The 20,326-nt window shown below is 40.4% G+C and overlaps 1 protein-coding gene across 1 annotated transcript; it reads left to right on the top strand.

The window, feature by feature from the left end:
* The first annotated feature begins 4 nt into the window (after positions 1–4).
* Positions 5–20,253, top strand: tbc1d2b (TBC1 domain family, member 2B). The gene is made up of 13 exons (XM_047349683.1): positions 5–637; positions 5,006–5,156; positions 8,787–8,934; positions 11,281–11,435; positions 11,522–11,775; positions 13,606–14,016; positions 14,130–14,240; positions 14,359–14,552; positions 16,136–16,630; positions 16,703–16,820; positions 16,973–17,158; positions 17,577–17,698; positions 18,210–20,253. The coding sequence occupies exons 1-13, from the start codon at positions 158–160 to the stop codon at positions 18,403–18,405; spliced, it is 3,021 nt and encodes a 1,006-aa protein (XP_047205639.1). The 5' UTR covers positions 5–157; the 3' UTR covers positions 18,406–20,253.
* The last annotated feature ends 73 nt before the right edge of the window (positions 20,254–20,326 follow it).

Here is a 20,326-nt window from a genome sequence, read left to right as displayed (position 1 = left end):
TTAAATTTCTTCCCACTGTTAAAAATAACTCCAGGGCTCGAAGCTGGAACCCAAAATTCCTGATTTCGTGGTATTTACTGGTATGCTGCTTCATTTTCCTCATCTTGTCAAACAGCACCCCCTTGTGGCGCGCTCCGGGTAGTACATCTTTCAGCACATGCCCTTCCACTATCGCGTCATTATTGGCTCAAACTACATTTCCCAGTGCTACTCTGTCCGGGAGGAAGGCAGTCATGTGGATCGACCTAGGAGTTGCCATCCTTGGGGCTGCAAGAAGAAGAAACTCAACGGAAAGATGCACGAAGAGGAGGATGGCAGCGGGGAGAGCTCCTGCACAGCTTCACGGCTGCAGTCCGTCAAGTCTCTAGATGTGGCCGAGGTGGAGGGAGCGAAGGAGCAGGCTTCCAAGCTGTGCGGCTACTTGAACAAACTCTCCGGCAAGGGGCCTCTCAGGGGTTACAAACTGCGGTGGTTTGTGTACGACCCGAGGAAATGTTACTTGTATTACTTCAAGACTCCCCAAGATGCCCTGCCTCTCGGACACATCGATATAGGCGATGCGTGCTTCATGTACGACGTGGAGGGAGAAGAGGGCCAGTTCGAGATCCGCACGGCAGGGAAAGAGTTTCTCTTAAAGGTAGAAACTTTTCACCAGTCCTGTATAATACGATTGTAGCTCACTGTCTGCCTTGCTGTTGTTGCGGAGAGGTGTCGGTTTGTTCCGCTGATGAGTTATTGATCCGGAAAAGCCGAATCTGTGAATGCTTACGCCTAACTTTACCGAAGTAAAATCACAAGAGAATGGTTTTTCGATTCCATGTGTCGCTTCCTTTCTGTTTCTGTAAAGGCAGCAGGCACACGCTTTCCAACAGATTTGGTTTTGTTTTTACTTTTAAATACCTATGGGAATAATTCGGGTTTCAGGGAATTTTGTTTTAGAGAGGTTGTGTTGAAACCTATAACAGGCTGAAACTTCACCAGCTGATTGTGGTTGTTCAGAGGCGATCAAAGGTTGAATGAGGCTCTGAGCAGAATTTCATTTGGGGGCCCCATCACATTTCCACTGACCTCCCTTCTTTTATTGTCAGTTCATTATCATTTTAACTTTTGCTATTGAAACACATAATAATTTATGTCCTTCAGTTGACATTAAAACATGTAAAATGTTGTGACTTGCAATTACCAAAAAAAGTGATAAATCACTTTAGACAATGTCAGGAAATATTCAGCAAACCATGTTGTGAATGCGAATGTTCTGCTTTTGAAAAAAATAAACCTCAGGTAATACTTGTATACACTGGTAATAGTCCTTTTTATGCAGCCAAAAGTCACGCTTCCTTCTGTAAAATAAAGAAGTCTTCAGGCATTTGGCTTGCATTCTTTTTCAAAGAAAACCTTAACATTAAATCCTGAAATTAAGATATTTCATATATTTGATGGAATCTGGACCTTGTGTGGCCTAACTTACTGAATGTTTGCCTTGCAAATGCTTCAAAGTGTGCCTCACAGTATCAAATAAAAAGCTGCTGTAAGGGGGACGGCGCAGCCAGAAATGTAATCACCAATCCATCAACTGGAGCAAAAGCAGCCTTCAGAGAATGACATTCTCATTTCTGATAGCCTTGACTAAATATACAACCGTCTTAGATTTTAAACAAAAATCATAAATATAAAATTTCCTTTATTTGAAACAGAATTGTAACATTTGTTCTTGCTACTGCTAAAATAATATGTAGAATAAACAGCTTCTATTTTTAGTAGTAGTTTTCAAGTGCTCATTGCACTGGAGGTTATAGCTTTTTACGTTGCTGCTCTCTGAAAAATAACACAATTATAACGAGCTAATATTAGCTGTCAGTTGGGCTGTCTGCTCAGGTCACTAGCCTGCAGTCCGCTGCTTAACAGACTCATAGCTTAGCGACTGTAAAACGGTGTCACTTTAATAAGCATAACGGTGGCATTTTTTTTAGTGTATGCCCTGTCCTAACCTCTACAGCTACTTTAAAGAGAAAAGTGCTTGAAATGTTACTGCTTGAAAAGCAGTAACATTTGATATGATTTAAATGTTTCTACAATATGAAGCCTAGTCAGCAAGAAGGCATTAAACAAAAACCACGGTTGCCTTCCAAAACTTTAAATAATTCTAAATTATGATAATTAATACAACGTTTGAGCTTTCAGGGTTTGTCTTTGTATGTGTTCAGCCGTCGTATTTGTATACCTGCACTGGTGTGAATTCAAGTTTAAGCCACAAAGTTCCTTTATCTGTTAGATTGGCCCTACTTTTGTTAGTGTTAACGTTAGGATTTTGTTTCAATGTGAGCTCACTGGTTACAGCATCTCATGTGAGGCTGTCTCAGGCCTCTTTGCTGTCATATGACTGTGACTAACACAGGTGGCCTGGCTCCCGCTCTCTGAAGTCGGTTGCTTTGCCAGCAGATGGTCTGACTGCTTAATACCAAACAGCTTCTACAGCTAGAGGCTGGAACTGAGACTGAAACCAGCCTCTCTGCTCTTTCACATGACTGATCTGAAGAGTAACCAGCTATTTGTAAAGCTCATGGACTATAAAAGCACAGCTTTTTTACCTGATTTCTAACTGCAGGTTGGGGGCATTATGTGTAAAACTAGAAATGGACTGATTTGAGATTCTCATGGTGTGATAAATATGATCTGACTGCTTTCGTTTTAAACCGACTAAGGTGTGTCAAGTTAATGCTGGTTATAATTCAGTTTTATAGTGCTTTTAATGTGGGGTCAGAGAAAGTAGTCAAGTGATCAGAGTTTCCTTTAGCTATGAAACACATGGTAACACAGTGCTGCCCCTCCTCCACTTGTTGCTGCTCCCTGCTGGTCAGCTGGTTGAAAACAGGCTACTTATACCCTCCCCTTGCTTACAAGAAAGACAATGGAACAAACACATTTACATGATATGTTTTATTTCATGTAAATATGTTGTGTTGACTAAAAATATTAGCAGTTCTGAAATTTTGATATATTAAGTTTATTGGAAAGAAAACAGATTTTTCTTTTTGTTTGTTCTTGACCAATTTCACCAATCAGAGCCAATCAAGGGAGAATTGGACTGGATTAATACAAATTTCCATAATTTTAGCTGAATGTTTATTTAAAGCTACCAAGTTTGAGGTCCGTCGGCTGCATCTTATTGGAAAAGATGGATGCACATGCCAGAACTGCATTTTGTACTGGTCCTTAAGCTTCAAACAAGAACAAGCCCAAGGTTTTGTCGGACAGTATTAACTGAATAACAATCACTTCTGTTATTCCTTCTGCAGCAGTGTGCACAATGCCAGAGTCAAAGGTTCGGGCAAATGTTGTAGCAGAACAGCTTCACTCTTTTCGGGAGAATAAATTTCAGGCTGGTTTCTCGTAAATTTGATAAGTCTCCAAAGACATTTTCATGGCACCAGAGAGAGGAGATCTAAGTCTTGGTTTTACTGGATCTCTCCACTGCCTTCAATACTGTTGATCACACTATCAGATTAAAGGAGTCAATTGGTTTTACTGGTTGGGTTTTAAAATGTTTTTATATATATATATATATATATATATAATCTGTCTGACTTTTAGTTTCTGTGAGAACCAGATCACATCAGAAAAGCAGCTCTGTCTTGTGGTATTCCTTAAGTCTCGGTTTTGGGCACTGTTCTACTTGCATATTCCCACTAGGATAGATTATAAGGTGCTTTAACAATATCTGTTACCGTCTATGCAGATGACATTCAGCTTTAGCATCTTGTTGAGGTGTCAGAGCTTCATTAAGTGTTAAGTAATTGTGGAATTACAATTTTCTCTATTAGCCCTGATAAAACAGAGACAAAAATTATTGCAGCGGACTACAAAATTCCTGTAATTAAAAATATCTCAGCATTATAGGCCACTCTGTAGAATTGCGTGAATCAATTTTAGATCGACTTCAGATTGTGCAAAAATTAATCTCTAGGAATTTTAATTGGTACAACCAGCAGATCCCATATTGATATGGTTTCCAGTTAATTTTAAGATTTTAGTTTAGATTTTTTTGGATCTGCATGGTTGAGCTACTAGGTGTGTCTCAGACCTGTGGAAACCTTACTCCTCTTCAAGGACTCCTAGATTATCAGGTCAAAGGCTGCTGATGGTTCCATGAAATTATTTCACTGATGAGGATTGATCTTTCACTCAGTTGCTTAATGCTTATGCAGTAAATTTCCTCAGTCTATTTGCTGAACAGCCAAAAACAGTTTCATTTGAGCCTTCAGTTCTTTTCTGATTCTGATTCTGATTCAGTTATATCATTAAATTGATTTTTACCTACATTTTATTGTATTTTAGCTTTTTTATGATCATTTTTATTCTCTTTTTAGTAATTTTATTAGCTTGCATTTATTTTATTGTTTTATTCTCTTGTTTTACCTTGAACGACATGGGGATTGTCTGTGAAAAAATACTATTTAAACAAACTTCTCTCAGCTAAAATTGTCTAGTTCTGATCTGTGGCGGACTGATTGGTGCATCTCTAGCTTTTTTTTATTTTTTATCATGTGCTCAGTGGTGGAAGACGTTTGTAAACTGAAGAGCAGGGTAACACTGGGAGTCTGATATTAGCCAGTTAAATAGTCAGGCTGTGGGCTTTTTAAAAAAAATGCTCCTTTATTAAAGTAACTGTTACTTTAATAAAAATGCTTAATGGCATTACATCGGGTTCTCTGCCAAAACCTTCCAAACAGATGACTGTGTTTTTTGTGAGCGAGGGAAAGTGATAGAATCCACCATTTGTTTTGCAGCAACAGGTGGGGGAGGGGATCTATGCTTTAAGCAGCCCACCAAACCTTATCTAGCAAATTTCAGTGGTTTTGATTCAATAACGTTTTAAAACATTGGTTTTCCGTTGATTCTGAAAGCCCCGTGCCTATTTAAAATGCTGCTTTGCAACCTTTGAAAGAGGAAGTTTCTATTTATCCCATACTTGTGAATAATCGTGGGTGTGTGCACTTATTTCCAGGCCCCCAGCAGGCAGGTGATGCATTACTGGCTCCAGGAGTTGCAGCAGAAGCGTTGGGAGTACAACAGCACCCGAGGCACCGTGAAAAGAGACAGCTGGAGTTCTCCCACGCTGGCCTACCCTCCCGCCGGCCTCGTGGGCAAGGATAACGGTAGGCAGGAACACACGCATTCAACAACAGTCCCACCATTCCCACACATCAGCTAAAGGTAAACTCCTTGGCGGATTAATGTTTACTCTGCTGCTACATACAGAACCATCAGGGGTGTTTGGTTTCAGGGTTTTTTTGCTTCTCTAGAAAGAGTGTTAAGTGTGAGACCATAAAAAATTGGAAGGCAGCAGAAGAGGAAAAGTGAGTTCACATCAGTGATATTAGAGCTGTGTTTTGGACACAGCTCTAATATCACAAAGCAAAACTATATCTGGGTAGTTACTGATGTTTTCACATGATGATTCTGTTTCCCTTCCAGGAGTTTCGTACAACTATTCCTCTAATTTCATTTGTAAACACCTGACACTGAAAATGGCTCATTTTTAGATTTCTTCCTGCAGTAAGAACCTCTACACCGAAGAGTGTTATAGTCACAATGACCTTGGAGCAGTTTGTGTGGTGGGTTCATTGAAATGTTGGCTTCTGAACGGCTGGCCAGTCAAGTGTAAGATCTTCTGCTTCTGGTCTCCAGCCGGTCCATCTCTGCATAAAATCACCAAAACTACTTATGGATTTGTCCCCTACAATCCATCTACAAATCATAATGTTTTAGGTGCTCTAATTCTTCTTCTAATTTACTAGAAAAAACATGGAATTTTATGTCAACAGGGATGGGTGACAAAAAAGTAGATTTTGAAGAATTAGATGACGTTAGTGATTTTCCAAAATAGAAAGTTAATAATACTGTCTCTAGGCAAATGCATGTTGCACAGATTCATCAGTTCTGTTTTCTACTTTTCTTTTAGATTCACAAGTTAACTTTTATGCAGCGGAGTCGGCTTTCCCTGAGTGCCGTTGTTGTTAAATTGAAATAAAGTTTTTTAATTTTTTTTATTTGCCTGAACAGTCTGAGGCTGAGCGTATTGTAGAAAATATGAATTAATGCATTAGGGTGAAAATAGTCGGTTATTTGTTGTTGTTTGAGGACGTTGTCTTTACAGAGGGACACGGGGTCTTGTCTTTCTCAGCTGAGCAACATGAACCGTGAATCCTGTTTCTATACACACAGCTCACATGTTTTCCCCTTTCCACAGCGTTCTCTGTTCGTGTCTGTCTGCCTTCAAAATGTTCACACACCTGACTTATCTCTCCTTATCTGGGCCAGTGTACAGGTGTTTAAACTAGCATGTTGATCATGAATTGAGATGAAGGACGAAACCTCTGAAGTCATTGTTGTTGACATGAAAACTGCCATGAGCATTTTTTTTTATTTTAATTTTTTTTAAAGTAAGGGGATTAAATATTTTACGGATGTAAGGGGAATTGATTTTCTGCGCATGCATATCAAAGAAAGATATTCTGCATTATATGGAGGTAAGCGATCAGCTACAAGCAGCATTTGCTCATTCTATGAACAAGTATTTACCCCCTTACAGATTTTGTCTTTTTTCCTTTTTTGTCGCAGTCATATGTTTAAGACCATCAAACAAATGTTGATTTTAAAGATGATCAGAGTGAGGACCAATGGCAGTTTACAGGTGATTTCACTTATTAAGCAAAGAATGCTATCCAAAGCAGTCGCATCCTAAGGCGAACAAAGGGGTTTTGGAAGGTGTGCGTCCAGTTAGATGTGAAAGGCTAACGCAGCATTTCAGAAAAGCAACTTCATACCTACAGTCAAACGTGGTGGTGGTAGTGTGATGGCGTGGGGCTGCTTCGCATCTTCGGGTCCTGTGTGGCTTTCCATAATTAATGGAATTGTAAAATCTGCTGTCTTGTAGAAAATGTCGAACCATTAGTTTTTGGTCTCGGGTTATGCAGGAGGACAATGATCCACAACACATGAGCTAGTCCACCTCCTAGTGGCTACAAAACAAATTAAGGTTTTTGAGGGGCTTAGTCAAAGTCTGCCCTTTTTTTGTGTGACATGGTCCTAAACAGGCTGTTAATGCTCTGAACCCCTGGGATTTCTTCCCATAAGGTCCTTGATAGTTTTATTTCCTTTTTAAAATAATGATAAAAAACATTCATAGACATTTTTCTTGTATTTACTCAGGTTATCTTTGACATTTCTGTGACAGGGTAACAGTGAAGCAAAAGCAGAATAAATATGTAGCAGGGCAAATACATTTTCACAGCAGTGTACAAGTATGTATGTGTTGCAGATGTTCTTGCACATATGGTAGGTCAAATAATATGTAATAATAATAGGTCTTTTAAAAAAAAAAAAAGTGAGAATACCAGATGCAAAACAGTTAAAGATCCTATCTTGAAATTATGTGTGGTGTTTACAGATAAGTTTGTTTTTATTTTCTGCACATATCTCCTCAGTCTCGATGCGGTTTAACATGTTGATACGCTCAGCAGTTTTTTTTTATCTTAAACGTTTACTTATGACTCGGTTATGAGTGTAACAAAAATAATCATGCTGCTCCAGGTATGATTTCCTGTCTTGATGACATTTTTTTTTTTTATATCAGCGATATGACATCAGATCTTAATGATAAAAATAAAAGTTTCCCCCTTGTTCAGTTTTCTTGCTTATTTGCATGTTCACCCTGTTGTGTTGTTGAGGCACCTCAATCTGCTCTACGGATTTGTGGAAGGCTGCTATGGAACAAAGTGAGATGTCTCACGTTTAGATTAGGTTTCAAAAAAGCAAATCTGGATGATATACGCCTTCATATTTGGGATATGTCCTATGAAGATCGATGTGAAGACTCTGGGATCAGCCGCTGTTTTTGCTTTCAGTTGAACTGTGCCCTCAGGGGGTGGGGGTGCCGCTTATCCTGGCTCTTTACTCACTTCAACCACGGCCAATCGGGGAATATGGTCAACCGTGTCCTCACAAACTACGGCTGTTTTGCAGGATTTTTTTACCGTTGATGCAATAAAGAAATGCAGGAAAACGAGCGATGATTACTCAGAAGACATCTTGGGCCAGCAACTGTTGCAAGTTCAGCACAACTTTGGGTACAGGTGCAGGGAACTGTGAAGCTGCTATTAAGACACCACACAAATCACATCCAAACCTTTTATGGGTAATATAATCAAGATTATCACAATTAGTCAGTTTTATCAGTTTATTTGTATAGCACATTTCAGCAACAAGAATATTCAAGGTTCTTTACATGTACACAGTAACCTATTTCACTTAAACAGGAAATTACAAAAATCTCTTAAACCATTGATGGATGTGTGGTTAGCTTGCTTTAGTTCCAAGCTGGGCACATTTTTACTCTGCAGAGTGCTAGAGCTGCCGTATTTCTTGCATCATGTCTTGTGTTTTCTCAGTTTTAAAAGACCTACATTTTTCTTCTTCTTGTTAACTGTGTGGGACTTGAAAAATCTGCCCGAATGCTGTAAAGCAAAGCTTTTCTTAGAAGAGCAGCAAAGCCGATCACTTATCTGGCGTTGGACTGAAAGGTCTAAAAAGAATCGATGCTGCTTGGTTGTAGAGAGTTTAACAGTTTAAACAGACTAAGAGTTCTCTGTTTCTAGATAACTTTACATCATTTTATTTACAGGGTTGGTTTACCTCATTTATTTTCCTGAGAAGAGGCACTTGAAGACTATTTTTGTAAAAGTAACATAATTTGTGTATTCTATCTATGTTTTTTTTTTCTTTAGATGTCATCCTTTCTGAGAAGCTAAGCGAAAGCATGGAGAAGGTCCGCAGCGACTTTGCCATGGATGCAGAAACAGATGCAGGGGGAATGGTGGGAATCCAGTCAGCCAGAGGGCCCTTCTCCCTCAAGAACTTTGGTACAGAGCTCAGGTAAAGCTAAGAGCATAGTTTGTACCTGCAGCTGTTTTATTACAAAGTTCAGTTTTTTTGTTGACTTGCTGCCAAGCCAATGCAGGTTTTGTCTGCTCTGTGTCCCTACTGAGGTAAAAAAAAAAAATATATCTTCGGTTCTTCCTGAGGCTAATGGTAAGAGAGGAAGTGGTTACATCTGTAGTACACTAGTTGTTCCACTATCCAGCCTAGAGTTCCTCTTTTAGGGTGTAAACACATTTACTCAAAAGAAGAGAAGCCCTTAAGTTGTTCAAATGTGACTTGCATGGCAACCCCTAAACCGATGAGGTGCTGGGCCACATGTATCACATTTTAACTTTTAAAATGGTGGTACCAAAGGGTCACACAGTGTTGGTAGTACATCACAGTCAAAATCCCAATCATTGCAAGTTGCTAGATTTGAACTTCCCACCAATTTATTTCAATCTGCTGTAAGAAAAGGTTCCTTGCTAAAGTAATCACCTTGAACCTTTTGAACATTTTTGTCACGTTACCAGAAAAATATGATGTTATAGACTAAAGGCTCCCACAGAGTCGGGCGTACTTTGAGCATAGCGTCCACAGATGTTTCAGATCTTACAGTCGAGCGTACCAATTTCCTACATTTCTCCTGACAAATTCCTACATTTCTCATACTTTCTGCCCCGGCGTCATTGGGTGAGGAGGAAGAGCTGATTTGCCTTGTAGCAGAAAAGAAGGTGATATTGAAGGCCATTAAACCCAACTAGCACCTGTCAGTGTGGCGCAGCTGAGCATCCCTGTGACTGGTTGCTCGGAGCAGGGAGTCACAAATGAAAAAGTTCGATGTCAACACTGCTTCCCGCCGAGCAGTTTATTGTGTAACACCGAGTACGTGTACACGGTCGTAAAAACTGAACTATGCACGGACGTGTTCAACAGACGTCATCTTTGAGTCTGCCTCGAGTCCGCTGGGTCAGGTTAGCCCGACTCTGTGGGAGCCTTTCACACAAGCTGCCCATAATTGTTTATTGGACAAAAAAAGATGTGTTGTTTTTAGTTTTTTTACTCATAAAAGTCTGAAATGTTTGGCTCGCATTTGTAATCATCCTACCTTGGTCAATACTAAATAAGTAAAAATTTAAGCACCTGTCCATCCGACCGTCTGTCTGCAGGTCTTTTGGGTTATGTCTCTACCAGCTCTGCAAAGCAAGAGACTTTGCCCATTCTCATTTGCAGAATAGAACAAACTCCGTGAGATTCGAGGGAGAGCATCTGTGAACATCATTTTTTAAGTATTACCACAAAAACTTTCAAATTAGATTTAGATACAGGCTTTCTGACACATGAATATGCATGGATTTAACTTAGCCTTGCAGCTCTGGTTACATATTTAGGGTTGTTGTCCTGCTGGAAGGTTTTTTGCAGCCTCTAACAGGTTTTATTCCAGGATTACCTTGTATTTACCTACATCTTCCCATCAACTCAGACCACCTTCCCTGTTCCTGCTGAAGATCATCCCCACATCATGACGCTGCCACCATCACGTTTCACTGTGGAGATGCCGTGTTTAGGGAGATGTGCACTCTTTTGGTTTCATTTGACCAGAGCACCTTCTTCCCATGTTTCCCTCTCCCCCTATAAGATTTCTGTTAAACTGTAGACGGTACTTTTTTGGGTACCTTTTTAATAACGCCTTTCTATTTGCCGCTCCTCATAAAACATATTTGTAGAATTGATGACTATTGGGTGTCCTGTCAACAGATCATTGCTCTCCTTTCCTGGTCTGTCATTTCCGTTAGACCGCCATGTCTTGGTCAGTTTGCAGTTGATCTATAGCCATTTTATTTTAAGATGATGTCCAACGTAAGGGTGTTATTTTCTACCCTAGCCTTGCTATAAACCTCACAAAATAGCTGTAATTTATCTTGAAAATAAATTACACACAGGTAGACTCTGTTTACTGATTAGGCGAGTTCTCATTGCAGTTGCGTAGATTAGCTTTTAATTAGAGGGATCAGAGTAAAGGAGGTTGACGTGGAAGGTAGGGCATACATGGATTTACAAACATACTACATTCACAGTTCTCTAAGACTTTGTGTTGGTCTGTCACTTAAAGTCTCCATAAATACATTGAAGTTTTTGGTTGTAACCTGCCTACATATATGAAGTTGAAGGAGTCTACTACAGCAAGGTACTCTATTATTTTAAACCAGAAATCATTAATAAATTGGGTTATTTTGGAGGGATTTGTGTTATTTTCCTGCAGTGGCGTTTTCCTGGGCTGACATTTAAAACTTTAACAAAGGCTGCAAACATTTACAAAGTAGCAGATCCAGGTTTGAACCGGTTTGACCTCCCTCTCAGGAACTCCATGTCTAATCTGCGGCCAGGCCGAGCTGAGAATAGACGGAGCGTGTTTTACACCACCAACAACAACAGCACCTCAGAGGAGTGGGAGATGGTGGATGCCCCCCCCAAGGACTTCCCAGAGCAGAAACATCATCTAGACACACACAGACGTGAGTCTGCTCTCACTCATCCTGGACGCCTTGGAGATAATTACTGCTCCTGCATTCCTCACACATCTGCTCCTCTTGTTGCTCAGATTCCTTCGGGTCGGCGTTCAGCTTTGATTTTGTGCGGAACCGTCAGCGACCCCAGAGGCTCTTGTTCCGGGACGTGCGGGGACCGGCCAAGGTCGGACGCGGCATGGAGAGACTGGGCTCTGAGAGTCCTACGGGGGAGTGCAACGGCAGCAAACCTCTGGACATGCAGCTGCGTCTCCAGAACCAGCAGGATGAGCTGAACCAGATGCAGCAGGAGCAAATCAAACTCCGGGAGGAGCTGGCCAGCCAGAAGGTGCATTTATTCTTCTTTGTGTTGGGTTTATTAAATTTTATTCTGCCATACTTCAGAGTATACCAAGGAAGGATGCTTACTGCAATTTGTACTTTTAGAAACCTGGTCTTTCCATGTCAGACTAAGAGGCCCAGTGTCATTTGTAAACCTCTCTCTAATACTGGAAGACAGCGAGTGATTAGTCATGTTTCAGTCCGAAACAAGGAAACAGCCGTTCTCTTGAAAACAATCACAGCTGTTGCACTTCTTTCCATTTCTCCCTGTTCTTTTTTTTTTTTTTTTTGCATTTCTCAACAAGCTGATTGGTTGCTTTGGCCAACGGCGTCTCTTATTGGAGGAGACATGGTGATTTTTCAGTTCAACTCTTTCCCGGCTGATTAAACTCTTGTGGTTTGCTCCTCCTCTGACTTTCGGCCTCATTATCGTGCATTTCCTTTTCCAGTGTTGCATTACCACTTTCAAAACAGAGCATCTTGTAGAAGAAACAATGTATTCAAAAAGTTCATATTGAACTATTAAAGTATAATTCTCCGTATTTTTTCAGAGTAAAATCACAGTAAAAACAGAAAATGTTGTGCTGCGATCGCATGACCTCCTCAGTCGCAATCACACCATCCAACTCCTACAGATCGGAAACTGAGCTGTCAAACCAGCTGAGGGTTGTGATATGTTTGGAGAGCCTCCCTGTAGGACAGTTGAGCTTGTTGGGAACAGAGCTCCTAACTAGTTCAACTGGTTCTTTTCAATAAAGCAGGTGCAGGAACTCTACTCCGATTTCTTCCAGCCTATGAACAAATCTTATTTTGTGCAGCTTGTATTTAAGATCCAGTTCTTCCTGTCTTCTCTTTTCACCAAAAGTGAGGCGTAGAACATAGATGGGAAGGTTTATTACTACTTTGATTGTCAAGATAATGTCTGCTTCAAATATTTAACACTTTGCACCTTAATTCTGTACTTAATGTATTCTGTAATTAATTAAGGCTTGAACATTCACCCATGTATGCCAACCCTTCAGGGTTGAAATTGGCTTTTTATTTATTTTTGTTATTCATCTGACCGAACCTTGCAGAAGCCGGGATTTATTGGAGTCATGTAACCACATTAGAATATATGAGGCTATGGATAGGTTGTCATCAGTTAAATCACTTAACTGACCAATAAAATTTCCAATAAAAACTGAACAAATGAAATACTGTCTGATCTACAGACATGATATTAAAATCATCAATCTAATAAGCTTCTAGCCAAATCTGGACATAAAATGAAATTAATTCCTGGTTCTCCTTCTGACGTGAAGCACAATAAACTGGCCTGTTAAAACTGAATTGTTTTCTTAAACGGCATCAACTGTCTGTGTGCATTTATTTTTACTTTGTATGTGTGTTAAATAAAAAATATGCAGCACCATGATGTCTTCACTCAACGGCTGGAGCTTTGGGTGGTTAGAATGATCGTCCTTTGAAACCTCTCCTTTGTAGGCGTAACTTAAAATCACTAATCCATGTTTTTATAACTTCCTGGTTGGGTTATTGCAGCTCTTTTAACAGGACCAGGTCACTTTATAATGCCTTCAGTTAGTCTAAAATGCTTCAACACGATTAAGGGTAGAAAGAAACAAGAGCATATCACTCCGGTCGTATTGCATTTATTGCAGGATTCATTTTAAAGTTCTTTTTTTGTTTTCACGTCTATTAATAAGCTTGTGCCAGTATATTTGTCCAACCTGCGGCACATCTGTGCCACATCTTGCTCATAAATGTAGTTAAATATTTTCAATAGACATGATTAAACAATGATTTTTGTTAATTAATCTACCCCTCACCCTTGTAGGAGCTGGTGAGACTTCTGCAGCAGACTCTTAGAAGCTCCCAGTGCGAGAGGCCCACCGTGTGCCGAGCAGCTGCAGATCCATCTGCAACCCCGGACCAATCTCCGAGTCCAGTGGTGACCCAGGAAGATGTCGCCCAGCTGGAGGCGCAGCTTCAGGAGCGAGACGGACAGATCCAGGCGCTGTGTGGACACATGGAGCGTCTCTCACTGGAGAAGGAGAGCCTGCAGCAGGAGCTGAAGGGCCTGAAAGCCAAGGTGGGGGAAATTAATGATCAGCTAGGGATGCTGGTGGAGACCATCCAGGCTAAAGATCAAGTCATTGTGAAGCTGTCGCAGGAGAACTCTGAGCAAAGTGGGAATCTGATTGACACTGCTTCTCCACCGCCTCAGCAGGAGCTGAACATCCTTAAGGTGCAGAAACAAACACTTAACGACCTAGTAAAGAGAAAACAGAACAACAAAGATTGATTTTTAAATCTCACTGATAAACTGATTATTTGTAATTCTTTTTATTTTTATTTTAGGACAGTCTTCAAGGCTACAAATCCCAGAACAAGTTCCTGAACAAAGAGATCCTGGAGTTGACAGTCCTGCGCAGGAACTCAGAGACTCGGGAAAAGGCTTTAGAAACAAAGGTAAAAAAAAACTGTAAATCTGCATAAATTCAGGGGAAGCTGAATCTTCACAAATCTGAATCTGTGTGAAATGAGAAACATTCTTTGCTTCTGCCTTCTCTTCCCACCCTTGTTGCAGTGCACGGCTCTGGAGGCCAAACTTTGTCAGGTGGAGAGTAAATATTTAGTGCTGCTTCAGGAGGTGAGAACTCCAGTCTGTTCGTCGGAGCAGAACCCGGCCCGGGAGGTCATTTCCAGATTACTGGAGGACGCCCTGCAGGCGGAGAGCCCGGACCAGAATGAACACCAAATCTTCAAACCAAATACAGTCAGGTATAAACAAAATACAGTGCAACAAATTTCCTTCAAAACTTGCATAGTTTGTAAATTTAGTGTATTTGTGTTTAGATCATTGTCAGTATACATTCAGCTGTTATGTGAAGGCTTCAGAGTTTTATTAGAACACCAAGGAACACAGCAGACAGGTCAGGGACAAAGTTGTGAGATGTTTAAAGCTGGGTTAGGTTCTAAAACAACATCCACTGCTTTGGACATCTCACAGTGCATGGTTCAATTCATCATCTGAAAATGGAAATACTGTAGCACAACTTGAAACCCATCATGCCGTGCCTGGCAGCTTAAAATGACAGGCTGGGCAAGGAGAGAGTTAAGCAAAGAAGGAGCCAATAGAGCCAAGGTAACTATAGAGGAGCTGCAGAGATCCACAGCTCAGGTGGGAGATTCTACCAGGACAACTATTAGTAGAGCACTCAACAAATCTGAACTTTATGGAAGAGTGGCAAGGAGAACACTATTGTTGAAAGCAATATGAAGTCCCGGTTGCAGCTTGCCACGAGGAAACTTGGCAAACAGTTTGAAGACAGTCCTCTTGTGAGAGATTTGACATCTATGCGAAACGCTATGGGTGGATGAAAACTAATACTCCAGATCCTCCTGAAGACACCATCTTCACTGTTAACACAGTGGAGGCAGCATCATGGTGTGAGAATGCTTTTCTTTCACAGGGACAGGAAATATGATTAAAGTTGATGGTAAGCTGGTTGGAGCTAAATACAGGGCAATGCTGGAAGAAAACCTGTTTGCAAAACATTGTGACTGGTGCAGAGCTTCACCTTTCAGCAGGAGATCGACCCTAAACGTACAGCCAGGGCTACAATAGAATGGTTTAGCGCGAAGAATGTCCCAGTCAAAGTCCAGACCTAATTCCAAGACTTGTAATTTGATGTTCATAGATTTAAATCCAGTCTGACTGAATGGGCAAACAGTTCTCTATTGATATACAAAGCTGATAGAGACATAGCCCAAAACACTTCCAGCTGTAATTGCAGAGAAACTTGGTTCTACAAAGTAGTGACTCGGGTGGAATACAAGTGCACGCCACACGTTTAAAATTTCTATTTAACCATATATATCATTGTTGTTCGACCTCACAATTAAATGCTACTGTGTTTATTGGTCTGTCAAATAAAATCCCAACAAAATACAGAGAACTCAGTGGTTGTAACGTGACAAAATGTGAACAAGTCGAAGGGGTATGAGAGAGAAATTCTAACCAGTTTTTCCTGACCTTTCCTTTGTTCGTTTTCTTTGAAATTCTATGAGGAAGAAAGCTGTTCCTTACAGGTGATGTCAGTGCAGACCCAGCAGCCCTGGCAGATCCCAGACCTGTTCTACTTTAATCTAGAGTTACATGTAAATATTCGTGACTGGGAAACATCTGCTGCTTGGTCTTTTTCACTCATTTGCTGCTACTTTCAAACACGTTCAGGCTTACTTTAGTTACACAGATGGAGACCTTGAGGTGGAGTCACCTTTAGTTTGTATCTATGAGCTTCTCTTTGTATTAGCGTTTGCAGCGAGAGATGATTAACCCTTTTATTTTCTCTCTTCGTCAGCGAGTATGACGTGTATGGCTTCAAGACAGTCCCAGAGGAGGAGGAAGAGGAGGAGAGGCTGGTTGCTAAGGTAAGGGCCTTGGAGCTGAAGTCACTGTCCATGACTGACCAGGAGGTATCTGTCGGGGTAAAGTGGGAGAACTTTCTGACCAGCACCATGAATAGAGATCTAGTGCGTTCCCCCGAGCTCAAGACCCTGATCCGCTGCGGTGTGCCCCACGAGCACCGCTCCAACGTGTGGCGCTGGTGCGTCACCTTCCACGTCAAGAAGTTCCGGGACCACTTGGCTCCGGACTATTACGAGACACTGCTGAATGTGGCGCGGGATCGGCCCAACCCGGCGTCGAAGCAGATTGAGCTGGACCTGCTGCGTACGTTGCCCAACAACAAGCACTACGCCTCCCCAAGCGCTAGCGGCATCCACAAACTCAGGAACGTCCTGGTGGCCTTCTCCTGGAGGAATCCAGACATTGGCTACTGTCAGGGTCTGAACAGGTACTGGATCAGTTCTGGAACCTTTATTTTTCTATTTTATGGGGGCTTATTTAATACATGTGCTTTCTTTAGGCTCGCAGCAATCGCCCTGCTGTATTTAGACCAAGAAGATGCCTTTTGGACTCTCGTAGCCATTGTAGAGGTCTTCATGCCAAGAGACTATTACACAAAAACTCTGCTTGGCTCTCAGGTAAAGAAGCTTATTTATATTTTACCACAGAAATAAGACATGCATCGGATGTTTAGCTTTTCTAGTGTCCCATTTATTTGACTGCTGATAATCTTTTTCTCTCTGTTAGATTTGACCCCAAATTTCTGTAAAATTCTAAATATATCCTGCAGGTCGACCAGCGTGTGTTCAAAGACCTGATGAGTGAGAAGCTACCCCGCCTTCACGCCCACTTTGAGCATCACAAGGTGGATTTCTCCCTCATTACCTTCAACTGGTTCCTGGTGTTGTTTGTGGACAGCGTGGTCAGCGACATCCTGTTTAAGATCTGGGACGCTTTTCTGTTCGAAGGGCCAAAGGTGAGAGACAGAGGATGGAAAAATTGAACATGGTCAGAGAGCTTCAGCAAACTGCTGAAGTATTTACATCTCCTGAACTTGCTCACTTGTTGTCATGTTGCAACTGCGAACTGGAACGTGTTTTACAGCAAGCTCAAAGCCAGCCGAAAATAATTTAAACCACTGGGAGTGTGTCACAGGTCTTGTTAGGGACTAAAGCAGACATGTGGAGGAAGATACTTTAGCAAAGGAAACATCACAGCTATATTAACACATTTTTATCACTGACAGTCTGTGAAGGCTTCGGTGTAAAGCTCATGAAAGATAGTTTTTCTTGTTTCAGTTCGTGGACAGTTTTGCAGCCTTTTTTTGGCACATAGAGGCGGAAACAGAAACTCGTGTGGTGCATTTCACAGCTGTTTACTTTTTCCTTCTACAGATCATATTTCGATTTGCTCTCGCTCTCTTTAAGTACAAAGAAGAGGAGTTTTTGAAGCTGCAGGACTCCACGACCATCTTCAAATACCTTCGATACTTCACGCGCACAATCCTGGACTCAAGGTCAGGTGACTCTGATATCTGGAGGGTTTTACATTGTTCAGAACAGAGAGTCTGCAGCAGTACCGAGAAAAATAATAACCCAGAAACTTAATTTTCCTTTTTGTAGAGCTAATAGACGTGAACAAACAAAAGAGGTATACTGTGCACAAGGTTTTAACAGAGTGCAGCAGCTTGTTGAGCTAATTAAAAGATATATATTATTAAAATTTAGTCTCTTACAAACATTGTGCACTTCTGTCTTAAACTGCATGACAGTACCTTCATCTGGTGTGATGCATTTTAGAACTATATGATAACTTGTACAAATGTAGGAAAACAGAGAACCTAATCAGCAGGGGTTGGTATAGGAAGACAATTTCCACCCTTATTGTTGGGATGAGTCAGTCTATATCCAAGCTTTTAATTAATGAAGGCACCCAAAAGTGGGGACGTGAGTGTAATCTGCTGTTTAAAGCCCCTGCACAGACTTATGCATTTTAATTAAAAAACAATTTGTTTTTTTGTTTCCCAGGAGGCTGATGAACATTGCTTTTGTGGAAATGAACCCGTTCCCCATGAGGCAAATCCAGAACCGCCGTTCTTTCCACCTGGAAAAGGTTCGCCTGGAGCTGACGGAGCTGGAGGCAATCAGACAGACGTTCCTGAAGGAGAGAGAGACGAGTCTGGATCGACGGAGCTTCGCCAGCGACGATGAGGAGGATAACTGAGCTTTTTATTTCCAGGGTCGCTTGGAGAATGAAGACAAATGAAACTTTTCCACAGTGCGGCGCCACTTTACTGCTGCTGAACGGCTTTATTTTTTCAGTTTAGGCACCTGAGCTGGTCTCTGCATCAAGGATGGAATAGTGAACTGGGTAAAGTTGCATCAAAAGACCAAACTATCAGTATTCCTGCCTATTTTCTTTTCAGTTTATAAAGTGTTTTTTTGCTGTTTATTTTCATGTTCTCTTTATTGCCAACACATGCAGTCCAAAACAGTATTTTAAAACATTTTTATATCAAAATTTTCCTTCTGTTGTTTGATTGATGTCTTAATTTTTTAATGAAATATAATTTCTTATATTTTTATTTTCTGATGCACTTGAAATATTCATGCTGTAATACAATATTTTGCTGTTACTTTCCATTGTTTCCAAATTAACCTTCAGACTTGGTTAAAGTCTAAAAAGATGAAATGAAAGGACGTGCCAAAACATTCTCATCTTTTGCATAAACAGCAGGTAGAATTCATATGTTCAATGTTTATTTTCTGGTGTTTCAAAAATCAAACCATCATTTCAAGTCTGAAACTCAATATTCTCCCATTAATCAGTCCAGTTTTATTTGTCATCTTTGTCATTTTTTTTCTGCTTCATATTTTTATCCTGTAATTATTTTAAGAAGCCCAAAGTCACTTATACAACATAAAAAGCTAATTGTTTTGCATTTGCTTCTATGCTTAAAAAATTATCATGAGGCAAAAGTCAGATATCTTTGTAAACTTTGACAATTCATTGGATCCCTCACCTCTTCATTCTCTTGTGAAATATCCTTATCTTGCAGAACCTTTTCTATTTTACTTTTTTTTTTTTTCCAGATCAGATTCCCTGAATTATTTCTGGTTTCCAGGATGCAGTTTTCTTCTGTTCATTGCTGCATTGTTTTTTCTCTGAGCCCAACCTGGGGGGAAAAAGGCTGTTGCATTTGCATTAATTGTCCACAGAGTGGCAGCGTAACGTTTGTTGAATCTTCACTTAATTTCACTGGTACTCTGCAAAAAGTGTTATTAATTTCAAAAGGTTATAAAGTCTGTAATGGCTGAAAACTAGGTTTTGATTTGTAATGAATGAGGGAAGCATTTTTTTTTTTACAGGAAAATCTCCCCATGTTGATCCACATTCAGGTACCCTTAGATTACTGAATACTTTAGATGCTGATCGTTGTAGTAACTTGATACCCCAATCGCTTGTTTAGAAATAAGAAGCTGTGTGGCTAATGAACTGTGAAAGTCTGTATAATTGGAAATCAACATGAGGAGGTTTTAGTTTTGTTTGATGAAGCATCCTTTACAGCTTTCTTATTCTTTTCATTCACTTGAACCAGTTTACAAAGATCAGCCACCGTTTTCTGCTGCAGTATCAGGACCTTACCTGCTAGATGTTTTCAAATCAAATGTAAAACATTGAAACAGGTCTGAATAAGTTTTTTTGCTTTAATGAAATTATGAGAGCTGGTCTCCCATGAGATCAACATTTCCCACTTAATTTTTAAATAATAAAAAATATATAGTTACTGATGAAAGAAAAGGTTTACTCTTTACAAGACATTTCCTCTGTTGCAAGTTTAAATAAGCTACATTGAAAATCCTCTCTCTCTGCTTCTGTTTTTCCCCTCTAATGCTGTCAGTGTATTGCACAAATATATTAAAAGAATTCAGTACATTACAGGGCACTTCAACTTTTTTTATGTAAAGCTGTCTTGATTTGTCTGAAGACGGAAATTGTTAATAAAATGTATGCAGTTCTTTGCTTTCGTAAAACCAGTCAATGCCAATTCAATAAAAAATTCTGACTTGATTGTGTTGTTTTATTTGCATCCAGGATCTAGAGATGAACAGTTTACACTTCCTCAAAAACCTGCTCAGGCCAA

This window comes from Girardinichthys multiradiatus, chromosome 2 (assembly GCF_021462225.1).
Source record: "Girardinichthys multiradiatus isolate DD_20200921_A chromosome 2, DD_fGirMul_XY1, whole genome shotgun sequence".
Taxonomy (NCBI): domain Eukaryota; kingdom Metazoa; phylum Chordata; class Actinopteri; order Cyprinodontiformes; family Goodeidae; genus Girardinichthys; species Girardinichthys multiradiatus.
This window is presented reverse-complemented; position numbering and strand designations above follow the sequence as displayed.